Source organism: Nyctibius grandis, chromosome 2 (assembly GCF_013368605.1).
Source record: "Nyctibius grandis isolate bNycGra1 chromosome 2, bNycGra1.pri, whole genome shotgun sequence".
Taxonomy (NCBI): domain Eukaryota; kingdom Metazoa; phylum Chordata; class Aves; order Nyctibiiformes; family Nyctibiidae; genus Nyctibius; species Nyctibius grandis.
Window position 1 is genome coordinate 125,663,672 of NC_090659.1, and position 18,343 is coordinate 125,682,014.

The window sequence follows — 18,343 nt, forward strand, 5'->3', positions numbered from 1 at the left end:
CATAGCAGCAGCAGGTCAAGGGGACCTGGTCACAACACATTGTGATGGCCAGGTGGGACATTTCTGTACCCAGGGCTGTTGGGGTGTCCAAGAACCCAGGACCTTTGGAGGGTCCTTGTCCACAGGGGCTTTGGGGTATCTGTGCATCTACAGCATTCGGGGTGTCCCTGCACCCATGGCCTTTGGGGTGTCTCCATTAACGGGGCACTTTGAGTGTCTCTGTGCCCAGGTTTGTTGGAGCATCTCCACACCCAAGACATTTGGAGCATCTCTATACCCATGGCCTTGGGGTTGTCCAAGCCTCCAGGGACCTTGAGGGGTGTCCCACACCTTGGGTTGTCCAAGCATCCAGGGCCTTTGAGGTGTCCAAGCACCCAGGGACTTTGGGATGTCCCTGCACCTAAAGCTTGGGGTGTCTTTGCACCCAGGGCTTTTGGATGGTCTCCATGAACAGGACCATTGTAGTGTCTCCATATCCAGCACCTTGGAGCATCTCCTCTCCCATGGCCAGCAGAGGGTCTCTGTATCCAAAACTTTTGGGGCTTCTCACATCCAGGGTATTTGGAGCATCTCCACACCAAAAGCTTTTGGGGTATCACTGCACCCAGGGTGTCTCTGGAACATCTTGGAACCAAAACAACTGGGATATCTTTGCACCTAGAGCCTCTGGAGTGTCCCTGCACCCAAAATCTTTGGGGTGTCTCATGCCCAGGCCCTTCGGAGCATCTCTTGCACCCAAAACTTTTGGGGTATCTCTGAACCCAGGGTCCTTGGAGAATTTCTGTACCCAAAACTTTTGGGGTAACTCATATCCAGGGTCTCTGGAGCATCTCCACAGGTGAAACTTTTGGGGTATCTCTGCACCCACAGTCTCTGGCGCATCTCTGCACCCCAAATTTTTGGGGATATCTCTGCACCCAGGGCCCTTGGAGCATCTCCATACCCAAAACTTTTGGGGTATTGCTGAACCCCAAAATTTTGGGGTTTCTCTGCACCCAGGGTCTCTGGAGCATCTCTGCACCCAAAGTTTTTGGGATGTCTCAGCACCCAGGGCCCTTGCACCATCTCACACCCAAAATTTTTGGGGTGTCTCTGCACTCAGGGCCTTTGGAGCATCTCTGCACGCAAAGCTTTTGGGGTGTCTCACACCCTGGGCTCTGGAGCATCTCACCCCCAGGCTGAGCTGCACAACCATCCCCCCAGGTGCTGCGTGCGAGGGGGGTCTCTGAGCCCCACAACCGAGAAGACCCTGACCCATCTGCTTCCCAAGACATCCCACACCACCACCTCCCCGTGCCCCCCACCACCCCATTAATCCCCCTTTTGTGGGGCTACAGCCCGGTGCTGGGGTGCTCGGGGTGCCGGGCAGGAGGCGAATTCCTACGGGACGGCTCCGAGCGGAGCCGCCGGAGAGACGGAGGGTGCTGGGACCGACCCATGTAGGGCTGTGAGAGCCAGGGCGGGCTCCTGACGCGGCCGTGGAGGAAACCAGGCGTCTCTGTGCGCTCGGTGTCATGTACTTCCTAATCCTCCCGGATTCCTCCATCGGGGTGGAGAGGGAGCGGAGAGGAGCTGGATGCCAGCCGGGCTCCTCCGGCCTTCAGCCTCCCCGCCGAGCCCCCCGCGCCGGCACTGACACCCACCACTGACACCCCTCCATCGTGTCACCCCAAAATTCATCTTGTCTTTCTTTCCGCCTGGGCAGGACATGAGGAAACACGTCATCATGACGCTGCTGGACACGGAGCAGTCCTACGTGGAGTCCTTGCGCACCTTGATGCAGGTAATGCGGCGCGGCTGGGGACGTGACATCCCAAACTGCATCACGCGTGACCATCTCTTGCTTGTCACCATCCCCAGGGCCCCGAGTTGGACCTCCAGCTGCGGGTGCTCTGCCAGCACCGATGTGGTGTGGGGATGGATGGGGGACGGGTGGCAGTGGGGGACAGCAGGACTGGTGGTGGGAGCAGTATGACAATAGTGTCAAGAACGAGGTGTGGGGATCACCTCTGTCCCCCAAATCAAGCCCGTAACGCTCCTGGCGGGTTGTCACCTGGTGGGTATCATGTCTCCAAATCCCTTCCTGTGCTTGCCCCCCAAAAGCTCTTCCTTGTGTTGCACCCCATCTCCTGGGCCGTTGCTTATGGCCATCCCATGGTGGGGGACCCTTTACACCCCCTGCTCCCATGTCCCCCCATTTTCTGCTCAGCGTCATCACCTGCAGCCATGGGCCAAGGGGTTTTCTAGGTCCTTTTTTTTACTGAGCTGGTTCCAACCCCCCTGGAGCAACCTGGCCGGAGGGTCCACCCCATGTTTCAAATGTTAATGAAGATGTTTCAGGTTAATGGTGGTCAACGCCCTGGAGACTAGGTCACACTGGCATAGGTGTGGGTTGTCCAGCCACATCGCTGCAGGTAGATACACCAAAAAATCGGAGCTCTGCTCTGCTCCATATGAAGCGGTGCCTGTAGGACATCTGCTGGGCATGTCCACAAGGGCCTGGGGCACCCATCATCCCAACACCCGGCTTTCCCCATGAATCCCCTGTGAAGATGCCCCCATGGCGGACTGTGATGTGCTCTGCCAGATGTTGCTGCAGGAGGGAAGGACCCTTCAAGACTTCTCCTAGTGCAGATGTTGGCTTGGAGGGGTAAGAGGACCCTGGCTCTGGGGCTTATTTTGGAGGAAGCTGTACAGGGTTTGGGGTCGGGTGGTGTCCCTGCTGGCCTTGGCATGGACAGAGGCTGTCCCATGGGCTGTGTCCTCCTCTGAGGTGGGACAGGAGGCTGGTTGGAGAGAGAACAGCCCTGCTGGGGCTCACTGATTCCCCACTGGAGGGACTGGCTGGACACGGGTGGGAGCCACAGGGCATTAATGCCTGAGCTCTTGCCTGTGGGACAGATCCTGTCACAGTGTGACCAGGGGGACCTGGCTTTCTGGGTGGGGGATCACAGGGCTCCAGACACCCCCAGCTCCCTGTCTTATCTGGGACAAGCTGCTTGGATCCGTGATGTGGCCCAGTGGCGTGTAACATGATGGCTACCAGGGACAGGGACCACCTTGGAGCATCATCTTCCAGCCAAGGCAGATGGTGCAAGCCCTGCCTGTGCTCCTCATGTGCCAAGGCAGGGGTCATCTTCATGCTCTTCTTCCCCATCTGGTCCTGCTCCCCCAATTTCATAGTGGGTGGGACGCATGGCACAGCCCAGCCCAGCTCCTGCTGGAGGTGTTGGCCACAGTAGGGCAGGTGAGGCAGGTTGTGAGCCTCAGGAAGGATTTGGTCCTTCTAGCTTGGGTTTTCATGAGATACCCACCGTCAGCCCGAGAAACCTCATCCTTGGGGGATGACTCCTCCCCTGCCAGCTTGGATAGAGGTGTCCAAAGCAGCTCGAGGTGGGTCCTGTCCTCACCACCCACCTCCACGGTCCTCCCAACATCCTGAAGGACACCAGCACCCTGTACTTGTTGGGCTGAGGAGGAGGCAAGGCCTGAGAAGACCTTCCTCATCCTGCATCCTTTGCAAATCCAGCTCTCCCATTCCCAGGGGCACTGCTCCCCTCTGCAGCTCTGCCCCACGGCGGGAGGAAAGGGGGTTCGTGGCAGAGCTGCCCACCCAGCCTTGCAGAGGACCTGCTCTTGTCCCACTTTTCCTGGTGACCCTGAGCATCGCTCGTTCGCCATTGCCCAAGAGATGCTGATGGCAAGGTGGTCCAGGGCTTGACCCAGTGCCTCCACCCTGCTCCTGGTCTCAAACACCCTAAATCCCACTAGGAAGCCACCAGCTTTTGGATCCCAGGGTCATGCTGTCGTGATTCCCCAGCTGGGTCAGGCTCTGTAGCAGATGGAAGTGACCAAGCCTCATGACAGGAAAGGTTTGGAGCCTCTCAAGGCCAGGGCTGGGGGACAGAGGACACCGTGCTTCGGGGATTCCTTGTGCAGACCTGCTCCCCACTCTGCCATGGGGATGCGTTGGGTGGGGTGGAACCCAGGGGGGCTAAGGTGCAAAACCTGCTGGGACTTGGCGCTGTCTGGTCCTTCTGATGAGTCCTACGACCCAACGTTCACTGGGGGAACCCCCTGCTGCAGGATGCCATGGATCAGGTTGGACATTAGGAAGAACTTCTTCTCAGCAAGGGTCATTAGCCATTGGAAGGGGCTGCCCAGGGAGGTGGTGGAGTCACCATCTCTGGAGGTGTTTAAGAAAAGCCTGGACATGGCACTTAGTGCCATGGTCTAGTTGACATGGTGGTGTCAGGGCAATGGTTGGACTCGCTGATCCCAGAGGGCTCTTCCAACCTGGTTGATTCTGTGATTCTGTGATTCTGTGATTCTGTGATCCCCATATTTACAGGAGTTGAAAAATTCATGTTGGGGGGGGTGGGAAAAGAAATTTATGGGGACCTCAATGCCTTTGCTTCCCCGCAGGGTTACATGAAGCCGCTGAAGCAGCCGGAGAACTCACTGCTGTGCGACCCATCGCTGGTGGACGAGATCTTTGACCAGATCCCTGAGCTGCTGGAGCACCATGAGCAGTTCCTGGAGCAGATCCACGACTGCGTGCAGAACTGGCACGAGAAGCAGAAAGTGGGCGACCTCCTCGTGCAGTCGGTAGGTCCTCACGGGGTGGATTTCCACCGGGGGAATCCAAGCGTGCCCGCTCTCGGGCACGGCCCCAGCGGGAGAAGTGTTTGGAGCAGGAGGGAAGGGAGTGATTAAAGGACGGGCCAAGCACGCCTGAGACGGAGAGCAGGAGATGATCTCCAGGCCTGCCGTCTGCTTAGCGTAACGGCGGGGTGGTGCGGCGGCCGGCTGGGTCTGCAGCTCAATGGTTCTGCCTCCGGAGCAGAAACGTCAGGGCTGAAAAATTGAAGGCGAGTCCTCCCCACGCCAGCCCAGAGCCAGGATTAACCCTTGGGACAGCTTCTTCCAACCCTGCCCAGGATGTCCATGCTGGACCCATCCCCTTTTTCCCCTTTCTTTTCCCCTTCCCAGTTCTCCAAGGACGTGCTGGTGAACATCTACTCTGCCTACATCGATAACTTCCTCAACGCCAAGGATGCCGTCAGGATCGCCAAGGAAGCCCGGCCGGCATTCATGAAGTTCCTGGAGGTGGGTCCTGGTTCCTCTCCCCATAGATGTTGGTCAAGGTCCAGAGCCACCTGTGGGGTGGCTGCTGGTGGGGTGGGATGGGGGTTAATGGGAGTAAACTGGTAATCTATGGTCAGACTGGGATTTTTCCCCCCAACCTTCTTCTTGGTTTTATTGCAAAGAGGCCAGGTTGGGATGAACCAGAGTCACTTCAGATGATGTAAAAAGGAGTCACCCTGACCCCAAACGGGCGTTGCTCCATGTCGTGGGCCGGTGGCACGCCAGGTCCCTGCTGTGTCCCACCTAACGGGCCCGTCCTTGTCCCCCACCGGTGTTTTGCAGCAAAGCATGAGGGAGAACAAGGAGAAGCAGGCTCTGTCTGACCTGATGATCAAGCCGGTGCAGAGAATCCCACGATACGAGCTGCTGGTGAAGGTGGGTGCAGGCAGCTGGGTGTGGGCAGGAGGGCATCTGTGCCATGCCAGGAGCGGGTGAGACCATGGCTCCTCCTCACCTCCATGGAGGAGGAGCTTTTAGACGTAACACATCTCTCCTGGCCCCTTTTCCCATCCCTTGCCACAAAGTTGGTGTCCCCAGGCATGCGTGCGGCTCTGCCCTCCTGGGGATGGTCACCCTGAGGACTGTCACCCTGCTGTCCACCCCAGGGTGTCCCTACGGGTGTGCGGTCCCCTTCCCCTCTACCTTTCTGCTGGGAGGTTGGGCACTGAAGCACCATTTTGGGACCAGTCGTACTTCCACCTCCTCCGTGCCTCAGTTTCCCCGTGCCAGGGTCACTCTCCCTGGCGTTGAGGCTGGTGGGGATGCGCTTTCATAGAATCACAGAATGGTTTGGGTTGGAAGGGACCTTCAAAGATCATCTAGTCCAACCTCCCTGCCATGGGCAGGGGCATCTTCCACTAGACCAGGTTGCTCAAAGCCCCATCCAACCTGGCCTTGAACACTGCCAGTGATAAGTTTTGGGTGTCTGTGCAAGGTGATGATGTCCTCTCAGGAGCTGGTGGCCTCTTTAGAGATGGCAAAGACCAGGCTGGTGGTGGCCAAAGCTCAAGGCTTCATTTCTTTTCAAAACCTGTCCTGCATGAGGCTGGTTTCCACCCCTAGCAGCCAGAGCAACACGGCAGGGGCTTAGCTTGGGGGTGTCATGGCATCATCAAGGCCCAGTCTTTGCCCGTGGTGACGTTCCGGCTGTGTCCCTGCGGTAGGACCTCCTGAAGCACACACCGGAGGACCACCCCGACCACCCTTTCCTCATCGACGCCCAGCGCAACATCAAGCAAGTGGCTGAGAGGATCAACAAGGGCATGAAGAGCGCAGAGGAGGTGGAGAGGAACGCCCGGATCGTGCAGGAGATCGAGTCCCACATCGAAGGGATGGAGGACGTACGTATGAGGGTCTTACACGGGGTTGGTCTTCTCCTCAAAGTGCAACCATTTCTGCTCTTTCTGGGTCACCCCGGGCTGTGACGCTTGTTTTCTCCTCCAGGTCCTGCTTTCCCCATCATCACTTGGTCTTGGTGGGCTCCTGGGGGTTTGGGAAGGGGCTGGGGTGCCAGTTCTGAGCTGGGGGGTCCACAGGAGCGGGGACAAAGCCCACAGGGGTTCTCCCCTGGACTCCCCACTCACAAGCCTTCTTGTCCCCACAGCTCCAGGCCCCGCTCCGCAGGTTCCTGCGCCAGGAGATGGTCGTGGAAGTGGTAAGACCGAGTGGTCCCTTGTCCTCATCAGGGCCATGGGACCGCACACCGGATGGGGCAGTGGGAGGCAGGTCATGGGATGCCTGTGTGCCCATGGGAGGCTCCAGATGGGTGTATGGATGGATGGAAGCTGCATCAGGGGAAGTTCAGATTGGACTTTAGGAAAAGGTTCTTCACTGAGAGGGTGGTTGGTCACTGGGACAGGCTCCCCAAGGGAAGTGGTCATGGCACCAAGCCTGTTCAAGGAGTGTCTGGTTGACGCTCTTAGTCATATGGTTTAGTGTTAGGTAGACCTGCAAAGAGCAGGGAGTTGGACTGGATGATCCTTATGGGTCCCTTCCAACTCGAGATATTCTATGATTCTGTAAGGATGGACAGATGGATGGAAGGACGGATGGAAGGATGGAAGGATGGATCGATAGATTGATGGATGGATGGATGGAAGGTTGGACAGATGGATGGACAGGTGGACAGAAGGATGGATGGGTGGGCAGAAGGATGGATGGAGGGAAGGATGGATGGATGGAAAGGATAGATAGAAGGTGGATGGAAGGATGGATGGATGGATGAAAAAATGGATGGATGGATGGATGGACAGACAGATGGATCAATGACAGATTGATGGGGACAATATAAAATTCCCCAAGTGTGTGGGGGAAGATAAGATGGTATGGGAGCAGGCAGGAGGTGGGGAGAGCCCGCAGCAGCCCCAGGCCAGGGGTGGATAGGGAGGCTGGAGGTGGAGACTGCAGGGATCCTGGTGAGGCCATGTCTGGTGTTCCCATGACCCCAGTGCTTCCCTGCGAGTGGGACCCTGTGGCTTTGCCCGCATGACCATGGCACCCATGTCCCCTTCCACCCTCATGAGGACACAGCCAGTCCCCATGCAGATGGTGCTGTGGGACCCATCCCACCTCATAGCTTCCCTGTGCCAAGGCAGCATGCGGGGAAACTGAGGCAGGGACCGCTCCCAGCGCTGGCAGTGGGGGGGGATGATGGACATTAACCCCTTGGTGTCTCCCACTGCTCCGCAGAAGGCAGTGGGTGGGAAGAAGGACCGCTCTTTCTTCCTCTTCACGGACCTGCTGGTGTGCACGACGTTGAAGCGCAAGTCGGGCTCCCTCCGCCGCAGCTCCATGAGCCTGTGAGTACCACCTGGGTGGGCACCCACCATGATTAACCCATGGCATTGGGGCTGTCCCCGCGGGCTGGGCTGTCTTCAGGGTGCTGGGGACGTGGGTGCAGCTCAGCCATCCCCCCCCAACCTCTCAGGTATACGGCGGCCAGCGTGATCGACACCGCCAGCAAGTACAAACTGCTCTGGAAGCTGCCGCTGGAGGACGTGGACATCGTCAAAGGTCTGTGACTGCCGGCTGGAGTGTCCCATCCCACCCCAAAACCCATTGCTCACTCCTGGCTGGTGGGGAAGAAGGTTCCTCTGCGCAGTGCCAAGGAGGAAGGGGTTAATGCCATGCGCGTGTCCCCACACAGGTGCGTCGCAAGCCACCAACCGGGAGAGCATCCAGAAAAGCATCTGCCGCCTGGATGAAGACCTCAGCACGTTGGGGCAAGTCAGCAAGCTGTCGGAGACCCTCAGCTTCCCCCACCAGGTATGGGGATGATGGCCCTGGTGCTGTGCCCTGGCTGGACACATTACGTGTGGGACCACCTGGGATGTTCTCAGTGGGGGGAGGGAGAACCTGTGGAAGGGCTGATGGCATCTGGGTCCTTTGAGGACACTTATGGCCACCAGCCCTAAAGCCACAGCGGGGATTGGGGCAGCTTCTGAAGGACACTTGGGGATGTACAAGGTCAGCATCACATGGTAGCCCTGGTGCTGACTCCTGGCCAGACACCTTCCCCCAGGGGACCGACTGGGATGTCCTTCGTGGGAAGGAGAGTCTGTGGAAGGGCTGGTGGCCATGAGTGATCTCTAAGGGCCCAGATGCCACCAGCCCCAAAGCCACAATGGGTTTGGGGCAGCCTCTGAAGGATGCTAGGGGATGGATGGCATGTGGCTGATGCTGGTCCATTCCTGAGATCTGAAGCGTTGTCCCTGTCCCCAGAGCCTGGATGATGTGATCAAGGACCTGATGGCCGCCATCCACCGGGAGCTGGCAGAGAAGCAATCCCTGTCCTTCAGCATGGCCTTCCCCCCCAACAAGGTGGAGCTCAGCACCACCAAAGCTGACGGCACCGAGTCCTTCATCTTTGAGTTCCCCAACCCTGATGCCCGGCTCGGCTTTGAGCAAGCCTTTGAGGATGCCAAGAAGAAACTGGGTAACACCAGGGGCCAGGGAGGTGGACACAGTGGTGGGCTTGGCATCACACCCCCACTTTGGTAGACCTTTTTTCTCCATCACTTCTTCACCCTCCAATCTGATTTTCCCAGCTTCCAGCAAAAACTGCCTGGACCCAGAGTTCCTCAAGGCCATCCCCATCATGAAGACGCGGAGCGGGATGCAGGTACTTGGTGGCTGTGTTCAAGCATCCCACGGGAGCTGCGGTCTTCTCCATCCTGGTGGGCTTGACCCCGGATGCCGAGAGCTCCTGCTTCATTCCCGAATGACCCAAATCATCCCATCTTTTGCTCCCTTGCAGTTTTCTTGTGCTTCTCCCAGCCACGGCAGCCCAGAAAGTTCTCATGAAGTCTGGGTTTGCAACAGCGATGGTTACGTGGGGCAGGTTTGTTTGCTCAGCATCCGCAAGGAGCCCACGGTGGAGGCGTGCATCGCCGTCTGCTCCGCCAGGATCCTCTGCATCGCCTCCGTGCCCGGCCTCAAGCGGGCGTATAGGTAGGACATTCCCACCGGCATCGCGGAGCCGGCGGGCACGGGGCGATGCTGGAGCTGCTTCTTTCCCCCCCCTTCCCCTCGTGGCGGCAGGGAGCGTGCCGAGCCGGTGGGCAGCCCCTCCTCGGAGCCGATGCCGGCGCAGGCGGAGGACGCGGGGCCGCAGCCCTGCCTGCACATCTCCATCTCGGGTTCGTCGCTGGAGCTCTCAGAACCGGTTGATGGTGGCAACAGGGAGCTGGTGCCCTTTGATAGCGATGACACGGATGACGAGTCCTCACCCAGTCCTTCGGGGACGCTGCAGAGCCAAGCCAGCCACTCCACCATCTCCTCCAGCTTCGGCAGTGAGTCCCTGCTTAGAAAAAAAAACTTCTTTGCCCCAAAATCACAGAATCTCAGAATGGTTCGGGTGGGAAGGGACCTTTAAAGGTCATCTAGTCCAATCCCCTGCCATGAGCAGGGACATCTTCAACTAGATCAGGTTGCTCAAAACCCCGTCCAACCTGGCCTTGAATGTTTCCAGGGACAGGGCATCTACCACCTCTCTGGGCAACCTGTGCCAGTGTCTCACCACCCTCAGCGTAAAACATTTCTTCCTTCTATCTTGTCTGAACCTCCCCTCTTTTAGTGTAAAACCATCAGCCCTTGTCCTATCGCTACAGGCCCTGATAAAATGATGGGCAGGTCCATCGCTTTGAGCACTCTACCTTGCGTTCCTCAGGGAATCTTATGAGGAGCAGCTGAGGGACCTGGGGGTGTTTAGTCTGGAGAAAAGGAGGCTGAGGGGAGACCTTCTCGCTCTCTACAACTGCCTGAAAGGAGGGCGTAGTGTGGTGTCTCTGTCTCTTTTCCCAGGTAACAAGTGATAGGACGAGAGGAAACGGCCTCAAGTTGTGCCAGGGGAGGTTTAGATTGGAGATCAGGGACAATGTCTTCACCAAAAGGGTTGTCAAGCACTGGAACAGGCTGCCCAGGGCAGTGGTGGAGTCCCCATCCCTGGAGGGATTTAAAAGCCGTGTAGATGTGGTGCTGAGGGACATGGGTTAGTGGTGGCCTTGGCAGTGCTGGGTTAAGGGTTGGACTTGATGATCTTGAAGGTCCTTTCTAACCAAAATGATTCTATGAATTCCACAGCTGGAGGCTTTTGAGCCAAGGAAATCCTGGGAAGAGAGATGTTGGGGGGCATCAGCCCAGCCCCATGGTGCTGTGATGGGGCTCGTGGCTTTGGGTAAAACCTGGTGGATTTGGGGCTCAGCATCCCTACGTCCTCCCCCGGGCTTGACATCTCAAGGGGGCCCATGGTCTCTTCTCCATCACTTTGGTGGGTGTTGGGTGGTCCTGGTCTGACCCATTCCTTCCTCCTCCTCAGATGAAGAGATCCCAAGCTGCAAGGAGGCGACGGCAGAGACGACAAGCTCGGAAGAAGAGCAAGAACCCGGCTTCATGCCCATCGCTGGCACCTACAGCCAAAACCGGCACGGCGAGAGCCCCACGGACGGGCGAGCCCTCCGCCGCTCCAGCCGCGGGTCCTTCACCAGGGGCAGCCTCGAGGACCTCCTCAGCCTTGACCCTGAAGCTCATCAGAGCTCCATGTGGCTGGGCACCGAGGATGGCTGGTACGTCCCCAGGATGGGAGGACACACACGTGAGGTGGACATTGATCCCAGGTGAGCCTCAAGCTTTACTCTTCTCCCACAGCATCCATGTGTACCAGTCCTCGGACAACATCCGTAACAGGAAGAACAGCATGAAGATGCAACACGCCGCTGCCGTCATGTGCATCTTGTAAGCGGGGAAGAAGATTTCCAGCTCTGGGATGGCCACAGTGAGGTGGTTTGAGGTGGCTGAGTGGGGCTCTGCAACCAGTTGTCCAAGGGTTTTTCTCCCCGCAGGTACCTGGATAACCAGGTTTTCGTGTCGTTGGCCAACGGGGAGCTCGTTGCGTACCAGCGGGAGGCAGGTGAGGCCGGATTGGGGCCATCAAAGGGCGCTGGGGGGGTTAAACACAGCCCCGAAGTGGCAACTGTTGGGTGGGTGCTTGGGAGGGATGCTCGGAGGGCCATCAGGAAGGGCTCAGAGGTGACCTTATTGCAGTCTACAGCTACCTGAAGGGAGGTTGTAGTGGAGTGGGAGTCGACCTCTTCTCCCAGGCAACCAGCGATAGGACAAGAGGACACAGCCTCAAGCTTGGCCAGGGGAGGTTCAGGTTGGACATTAGGAAGCATTTCTTCTCAGCAAGGGTCATTAGCCATTGGAAGGGGCTGCCCAGGGAGGTGGTGGAGTCACCATCTCTGGAGGTGTTTAAGAAAAGACTGGACATGGCACTTAGTGCCACGGTCTAGTTGCCATGGTGGTGTCAGGGCAATGGTTGGACTCGATGATCCCAGAGGGCTCTTCCAACCTGATTGATTCTGTGATTCTGTGACATCCCTCAAGCAATGCTGAAGACCCCAAAATCAGAGCCAGGTGGAGGTGTGCATCCTCCTCCTGATCCCTGCCTGCTGCTGGCATCCCCTGGGGACCTCCCCTCTAACGGGAACGTGGAGATGGGCATCACCAGCCACGCATCCCATCAGCTGGGTCAAGATGGATTTTTTTGGGGGATGCTTGGGTAGGAACTACCCACCTCACTCCTACCATCCTCACAGGCCGCTTCTGGGACCCCCAAAACTCCAAGTCCCTGTCCCTGGGCTCACCGGGGAGCCCCATCACCAAGATGGTGGCAGTGGCGGGGAAGCTCTGGTGCGGCTGCCAAAACCGGGTCATCGTCCTCAACACCACCACGTTGGCACAAGAGGTACTGCAGGCAACGGCGGGAGGTCGGCGGGGTGGGGGGGACGGCGATCGGTGGCATCACTGGTGGCATCGCCGTGGCTCTGTCACCCGCAGCACACGCTCCAGGTGGGCCAGGACAGCGGGCGCAGCGTCACCTGCATGGTGAGCTCGGGGACAGGCGTGTGGGTGGCGTTGCAGAGCAGCGCCCAGGTCCGCCTTTACCACGCCACCACCTACGAGCAGTTGGCCGAAGCGGATATCACCCCCCCGGTACACAAGATGCTCGCTGGTAGGTCCCACGGGTGGCGGGTCTCCGGTGGGTGCCCATTGCTGTCACCAGTGGGTGCCCATCGCTGTCACCAGTGGGTGCCCGTCCCCATCCTCTGCCTTGATGCCCCACGGCATCCAGTGCTGGGATTTAATAATCTGCATCCCGACCAGCTCTGGGGTCTTGTCACGCTCATGGGGTTCGTCCTCGATGTCACACAGCTGCATAATCCCACAGGGGATTAGGGCAGCCCCTGGGCGTGTGCATAATCCCATGCAGAAACAGGGCATCCCCTGGGTAGCTGCATAATCCCACATGGAAGTAGGGCAAAACCAGGGTATCTGCATAATCCCATGTGGAAACAGGGCAGCTCCTGGGTGGTGGCATAATCCCATGCAGGAATAGGGCAGCCCCTGGGCATCTGTATAATCCCATGTGGGAATAGGGCAGCCCCTGGGTGGCTTCATAATCCCATGAGTTAATAGGGCAGCTCTTGGGTGGCTTCATAATCCCATGGGGTAATAGGGCATCCCCTGGGTGGCTTCATAATCCCATGAGTTAATAGAGCAGCTCCTGGGTGGCTGCATAATCCCATGGGGAAATAGGGCAGCCCTTGGGACAGCTGCATAATCCCTTGCAGGAATAGGGCAGCCCTTGGGGCATCTGCATAATCCCACAGGGGAACAGGGCAGCTCCTGGGCAGATGGACAATCCCATGCAGGAACAGGGCATCCCCTGAGCATCACCATAGTCCTACAGGTTAATAGGGGATCCCCTGGGTGGCTGCATAATCCCATGCAGAAATCAGGCAGCCCCTGGGTAGCTGCATAATCCCACATGGAAATAGGGCAGCTCCTGGGTGTCTGCATAATCCCATGGGGAAATAGGGCAGTCCCCGAGCAGCTGCATAATCCCTCGCAGGAATACAGCAGCCCTTGGGGCATCTGTATAATCCCATGTGGAAATAGGGCAGCCCCTGAGTGGATGCATAATCTCACGGGGTAATGAGGCAGCCCCTGTGTGGCTTCATAATCCCATGCAGGAATAGGACAGCCCATGGGCATGTGCATAGTCCTACACAGTAATTGGGCAGTTTCTGGGCATCTGCATAATCCCACCTGGAAACAGGGCAGCCTCTTGGCACGTGCATAATCCCATGTAGAAATAGGGCAGCCCTTGGGACAGCTGCATAATCCCATGGGGTAATAGGATAGCCCCTGGGTGGCTGCATAATCCCATGTGGAAATAGGGCAGCTCCTGGGCATGTGCGTAATCCCATGTAGAAATAAAGGAGCCCTTGGGGCAGCTGCATAATCCCATGGGGTAATAGGATAGCCCCTGGGTGGCTGCATAATCCCATGGGGAAATAGAGCAACCCCTGGGCATCTGCATAATCCCATAGGGTAATAGGATAGCCCCTGGGTGGCTTCATAATCCCATGTGGAAATAGGGCAGCCCCTAGGTTGCTGCATAATCCCATGGGGCAATAGGGCAACCCCTGGGCATCTGCATAATCCTGTGGGGTAATAGGGAATCCTGTGGATGGTTTCTTAATCCCATGTGGGAATAGGGCAGCCCCTGGGTTGCTGCATAATCCCATGGGGAAATAGGGCAGCCCCTGGGTTGCTGCATAATCCCATGAGGTAATAGGATAGCCCCTGGGTGGCTTCATAATCCCACATGGCAATGGGGCAGCTCCTGGGTGGTGGCATAATCCCATGAAGGAATAGGGCAGCCCCTGGGTGGCTGTATAATCCCATGAGGAAATAGGGCAACCCCTAGGCATCTGCATAATCCCGTGGCATAATAGGGAATCCCGTGGATGGTTTCTTAATCCCATGTGGGAATAGGGCAACCCCTGGGTAACTCCATAATCCCACAGGAAAATCAGGCAGCCCAATCTGGCAGCACCCAAGGGTGCTTTATACCAGCCAGGGAGGTTATGGAGTCCCTTCCTCATGCCCCACATCCCTCAAATACCCCATGGCACGGAGATGGGTGGCATCGGCGGGGTCCCCAAGCCCGTGCCAGGCGGGAAGGGGCGCTGACGCCGGGGTCCTCGCCAGGCTCGGATGCCATCATCCGGCAGCACAAGGCGGCGTGCCTGCGGATCACGGCCCTGCTGGCCTGTAAGGACCTGCTGTGGATCGGGACCAGCGCCGGCGTGGTGCTCAGCCTCGCCCTCTCGCCCAAGGCGGCCCCCACCTTGGTGGGACTCTCGCAAGGTCACACCGGCCACGTGCGGTTCCTCACCGCCATCGAGCTGCCCGATGGCTTCGATGTCCTCTTCCCGTTGCCGAGGGAGACGGGTAAGTGGGGTCATTAGTGGGGGCAATCCGGAGTGACCCCAGTTTTCCCTGGGAGACCCTAATTCCCATGGGGAAAAGCCAACGGGAAGTTGAGTGCTGAGTGTCACCTGAACTGGCCCCAAAGTCGGGGTGGGATGGGGAGGGGGTGATATTGAGGGAGGAGGTAGTAATTTGGGTGGGAGGGGCTAATCGGGGTGGGAGGGGCTAATTGGGGATGAGAGGAGTTTTGAGGGGTCAAGATGTGGCACCTGGGAAAGTGGTGGTGATGTTGGGAGAATGTTGGTGGGATGGTGCTGGTGGGATGATGCTGGTGGGGGATGCTGGGATGGTGCTGGTGGGATGATGCTGGTGGGGGATGCTGAGATGGTACTGGTGGGAGGATGCTGGGGTAGTGCTGGTGGGATGATGCTGGTGGGAGGATGCTGGGATAATGTTGGTGGAATGATCCTGGGGTGATGCTGGTGGGATCCTGCTGGTGGGATCCTGGTAGGATGCTGGTAGGATGGTGGTGGGATGATGCTGGGATGATGTTGGTGGGATGACACTGGTGGGATCCTGCTGCTGGGATGCTGCTGGGATGAAGCTGCTGGGATGATGCTGGTGGGATGTTGTTGGGATGATGCTAGTGGGATGATGATGGGATAATGTTGGTGGAATGATCCTGGGGAGATGCTGGTGGGATGGTGGTGGGATGATGTTGGTGGGATGACACTGGTGGGATCCTGCTGCTGGGATGCTGGTGGGATGATGCTGGTGGGATGATGCTGGGATGATGCTAGTGGGAGGATGCTGGGATAATGCTGGTGGAATGATCCTGGGGTGATGGTGGTGGGATGATGGTGGGATGATGTTGGTGGGATGATGTTGGTGGGATCCTGCTGGTGGGATGCTGCTGGGATGATACTGGTGGGATGATGGTGGGATGATGCTGGGATGATGCTAGTGGCAGGATGCTGGGATAATGTCGGTGGAATTATCCTGGGGTGATGCTGGTGGGATCCTGCTGGTGGGATCCTGGTAGGATGCTGGTAGGATGGTGGTGGGATGATGCTGGGATGATGTTGGTGGGATGACACTGGTGGGATCCTGCTGCTGGGATGCTGCTGGGATGCTGCTGGGATGATGCTGGTGGGATAATGCTGGGATGATGCTGGGATGATGCTAGTGGCAGGATGCTGGGATAATGTTGGTGGAATGATCCTGGGATGATGCTGGTGGGATCCTGCTGGTGGGATCCTGATAGGATGCTTGTGGGATGGTGGTGGGATGTTGGGATGATGCTGATGGGATGCTGGTGGGATGATGCTTGTGGGATGATGCTGGGATGATGCTAGTGGGATGATGGTGGGATGATGTTGGTGGGGTGACACTGGTGGGATCCTGCTGCTGGGATGATGGTGGGATGATGTTGGTGGGATGATGGTGGGATGATGTTGGGGTGATGCTGGTGGGAGGATGCTGGGATGATACTGGTGGGATGATCCTGGGGTGATGCTGGTGGAATGCTGGTGCGATGATGCTTGTGGGATGATGCTGGGATGATGCTAGTGGGATGATGGTGGGATGATGTTGTTTGGATGATGGTGGGATGATGTTGGGGTGATGCTGGTGGGAGGATGCTGGGATGATGCTGGTGGGATGATGCTGGGATAAAGTTGGTGGAATGATCCTGGGGTGATGCTGGTGGGATGCTGGTGGGATGATCCTGGTAGGATGCTGGTGGGATGACGCTGGTGGGAGGAGGCTGCTGGGATGCTAGTGGGATGATGCTGGGATGATGCTGGTGGGATGCTGCTGGGATGGTGCTGGTGGGATGCCGCAGGGGCCCATCTGACAGCACATTGGGGTTCTGCGCTCGGCAGGGGCCGAGAAGCCGAGCGAAGCGGAGAAGCGAGACCCCTCACGCCCCCGCGCCCCCGCCCTCGCCCTCTCCAAACCCAAGATGCTGGTGATCAGCGGCGGGGACGGCTACGAGGATTTCCGCCTGACCAGCAGCAGCGAGACGGTGGGCCGGGACGACAGCACCAACCACCTCCTCCTCTGGAGAGCGTGAACGGCCGCGGCCCCCCCGGGGGCCAGCCCGGCGAGGACCGGGGGGGTGCTGACCCCCTGTATGCAGAGGTGTGGGGGGGTCCTGACCCCCTCGTCCCCGTCACCCCCCCCCACCCCAGCGCCTCTCATCTCCAACCCGGCTGCTCTCTGTGTGCTCGGGGTTGGGGGGGATGAGCCCCGGTCCCCCCACTGTCCCCTCGGTCACCGCACCGGACTTGAGGGGGGGGACACACTGCTTTTGGGGTGTGAAGAAGATGGGAAGGCGCTAACGAAGGAGGAAGGCGTTAACGAGCATCCCTGGGGACCAGCCTTGCGCTCCGGTTTTGTGTGTGCCTGCTTTGGGGTGAGGAGGAGGGTGGGGATGTCACAGCGCTGTCACCCCCCTTCCCTTTCCCCTCGGGACCCCCCGGCCACGCCGCGGGACCACCCCAGGGACATGACGCCCGCGGTGTCCCCCCTCGCCCCGGGCCTCCCGCTAACCCGCTCGCTCCATCGCCAGCACCCAGATAGCTCTGTTTGTTTGTTCGTTTGTTTTAAATATATATATATTATATATATATAAACATCCTGATTTATTTTGGGGGGGTGGAGGGTTTGGGGGGGGGTTCGGGCACATCATCACGGTCCCTCTGCTCCAGAGTTGTGGGATTAAAACCTTAACCCAGTTCCTGGCCCCACAGCAGAGCTGGACCCCACTGGTGGAGCTGGACCCCGTGGGATGCTGGTGGAAAGGGGGGGGAGCTGATGGGGAGGGGGGTGGGACATGGGGGGTGTCCCCCCCCCCAGATCTCTCTGATTCCCATGGGGTTTCACAGCCTGGGGAGGGGGATGAAGGCGCCACCGACTTTTGAAGCATCTTCTGGAGGAGAACAAACATCTTCGCATCCCCCTGCCAGACACCAGGGACGTGTGTCCCCCACCCCTAAATTGGGGTGATGGCAGTTGGGACCCTAAAAACGAGGCTTTCCTGGACCATCCCCCCCCATTTACCCCTTCCTCCCCCCCATTTTCCTGCTGTCACCCCAGTGCTTGCGGATCTGAGCACCCTGTTGTCCCCATGGGAGAGGTGACAACCGGGGCGTCCCCATCCCCATGAGTGATGGGGGTGCTGCCGTCCCACGTCCGTCTGTCCATCTGGGGTGGGGGGGGGAATGTTATAATTAGGATAATGAGGATATTTTGGGAAGAAGGAGGGGGAATTTGGGGCACTTGTGGGGTGGGTCTTTGGCATTAGAGGTCACCGGTGTCAGAACGGAGCCAGCGTGGTCTTGTCCTTCGCTTTTAGGGGGGTGACAGGGACGGGGTGAGGACGGGTGCAGATGGGGGGGACCCACCACCCATCAGC

General features: G+C 58.3%; 1 protein-coding gene across 1 annotated transcript in view; it reads left to right on the forward strand.

Moving 5' to 3' along the window:
• Positions 1-17,545, forward strand: part of ARHGEF17 (Rho guanine nucleotide exchange factor 17) — a 44,001-nt gene extending 26,456 nt beyond the window's left edge. Inside the window, exons 2-21 of the mRNA XM_068424356.1 lie at positions 1,706-1,783; positions 4,426-4,608; positions 4,993-5,109; positions 5,431-5,523; positions 6,312-6,488; positions 6,752-6,802; positions 7,837-7,946; positions 8,075-8,160; positions 8,294-8,412; positions 8,869-9,082; positions 9,195-9,268; positions 9,404-9,597; positions 9,688-9,938; positions 10,964-11,210; positions 11,293-11,379; positions 11,487-11,554; positions 12,243-12,391; positions 12,484-12,658; positions 14,704-14,946; positions 16,809-17,545. Of these exons, the coding sequence (XP_068280457.1) occupies positions 1,706-1,783; positions 4,426-4,608; positions 4,993-5,109; positions 5,431-5,523; positions 6,312-6,488; positions 6,752-6,802; positions 7,837-7,946; positions 8,075-8,160; positions 8,294-8,412; positions 8,869-9,082; positions 9,195-9,268; positions 9,404-9,597; positions 9,688-9,938; positions 10,964-11,210; positions 11,293-11,379; positions 11,487-11,554; positions 12,243-12,391; positions 12,484-12,658; positions 14,704-14,946; positions 16,809-16,999 (2,907 nt within the window). The 3' untranslated portion in view covers positions 17,000-17,545. The remainder of the gene's footprint in view (positions 1-1,705; positions 1,784-4,425; positions 4,609-4,992; positions 5,110-5,430; positions 5,524-6,311; positions 6,489-6,751; positions 6,803-7,836; positions 7,947-8,074; positions 8,161-8,293; positions 8,413-8,868; positions 9,083-9,194; positions 9,269-9,403; positions 9,598-9,687; positions 9,939-10,963; positions 11,211-11,292; positions 11,380-11,486; positions 11,555-12,242; positions 12,392-12,483; positions 12,659-14,703; positions 14,947-16,808) is intronic.
• The last annotated feature ends 798 nt before the right edge of the window (positions 17,546-18,343 follow it).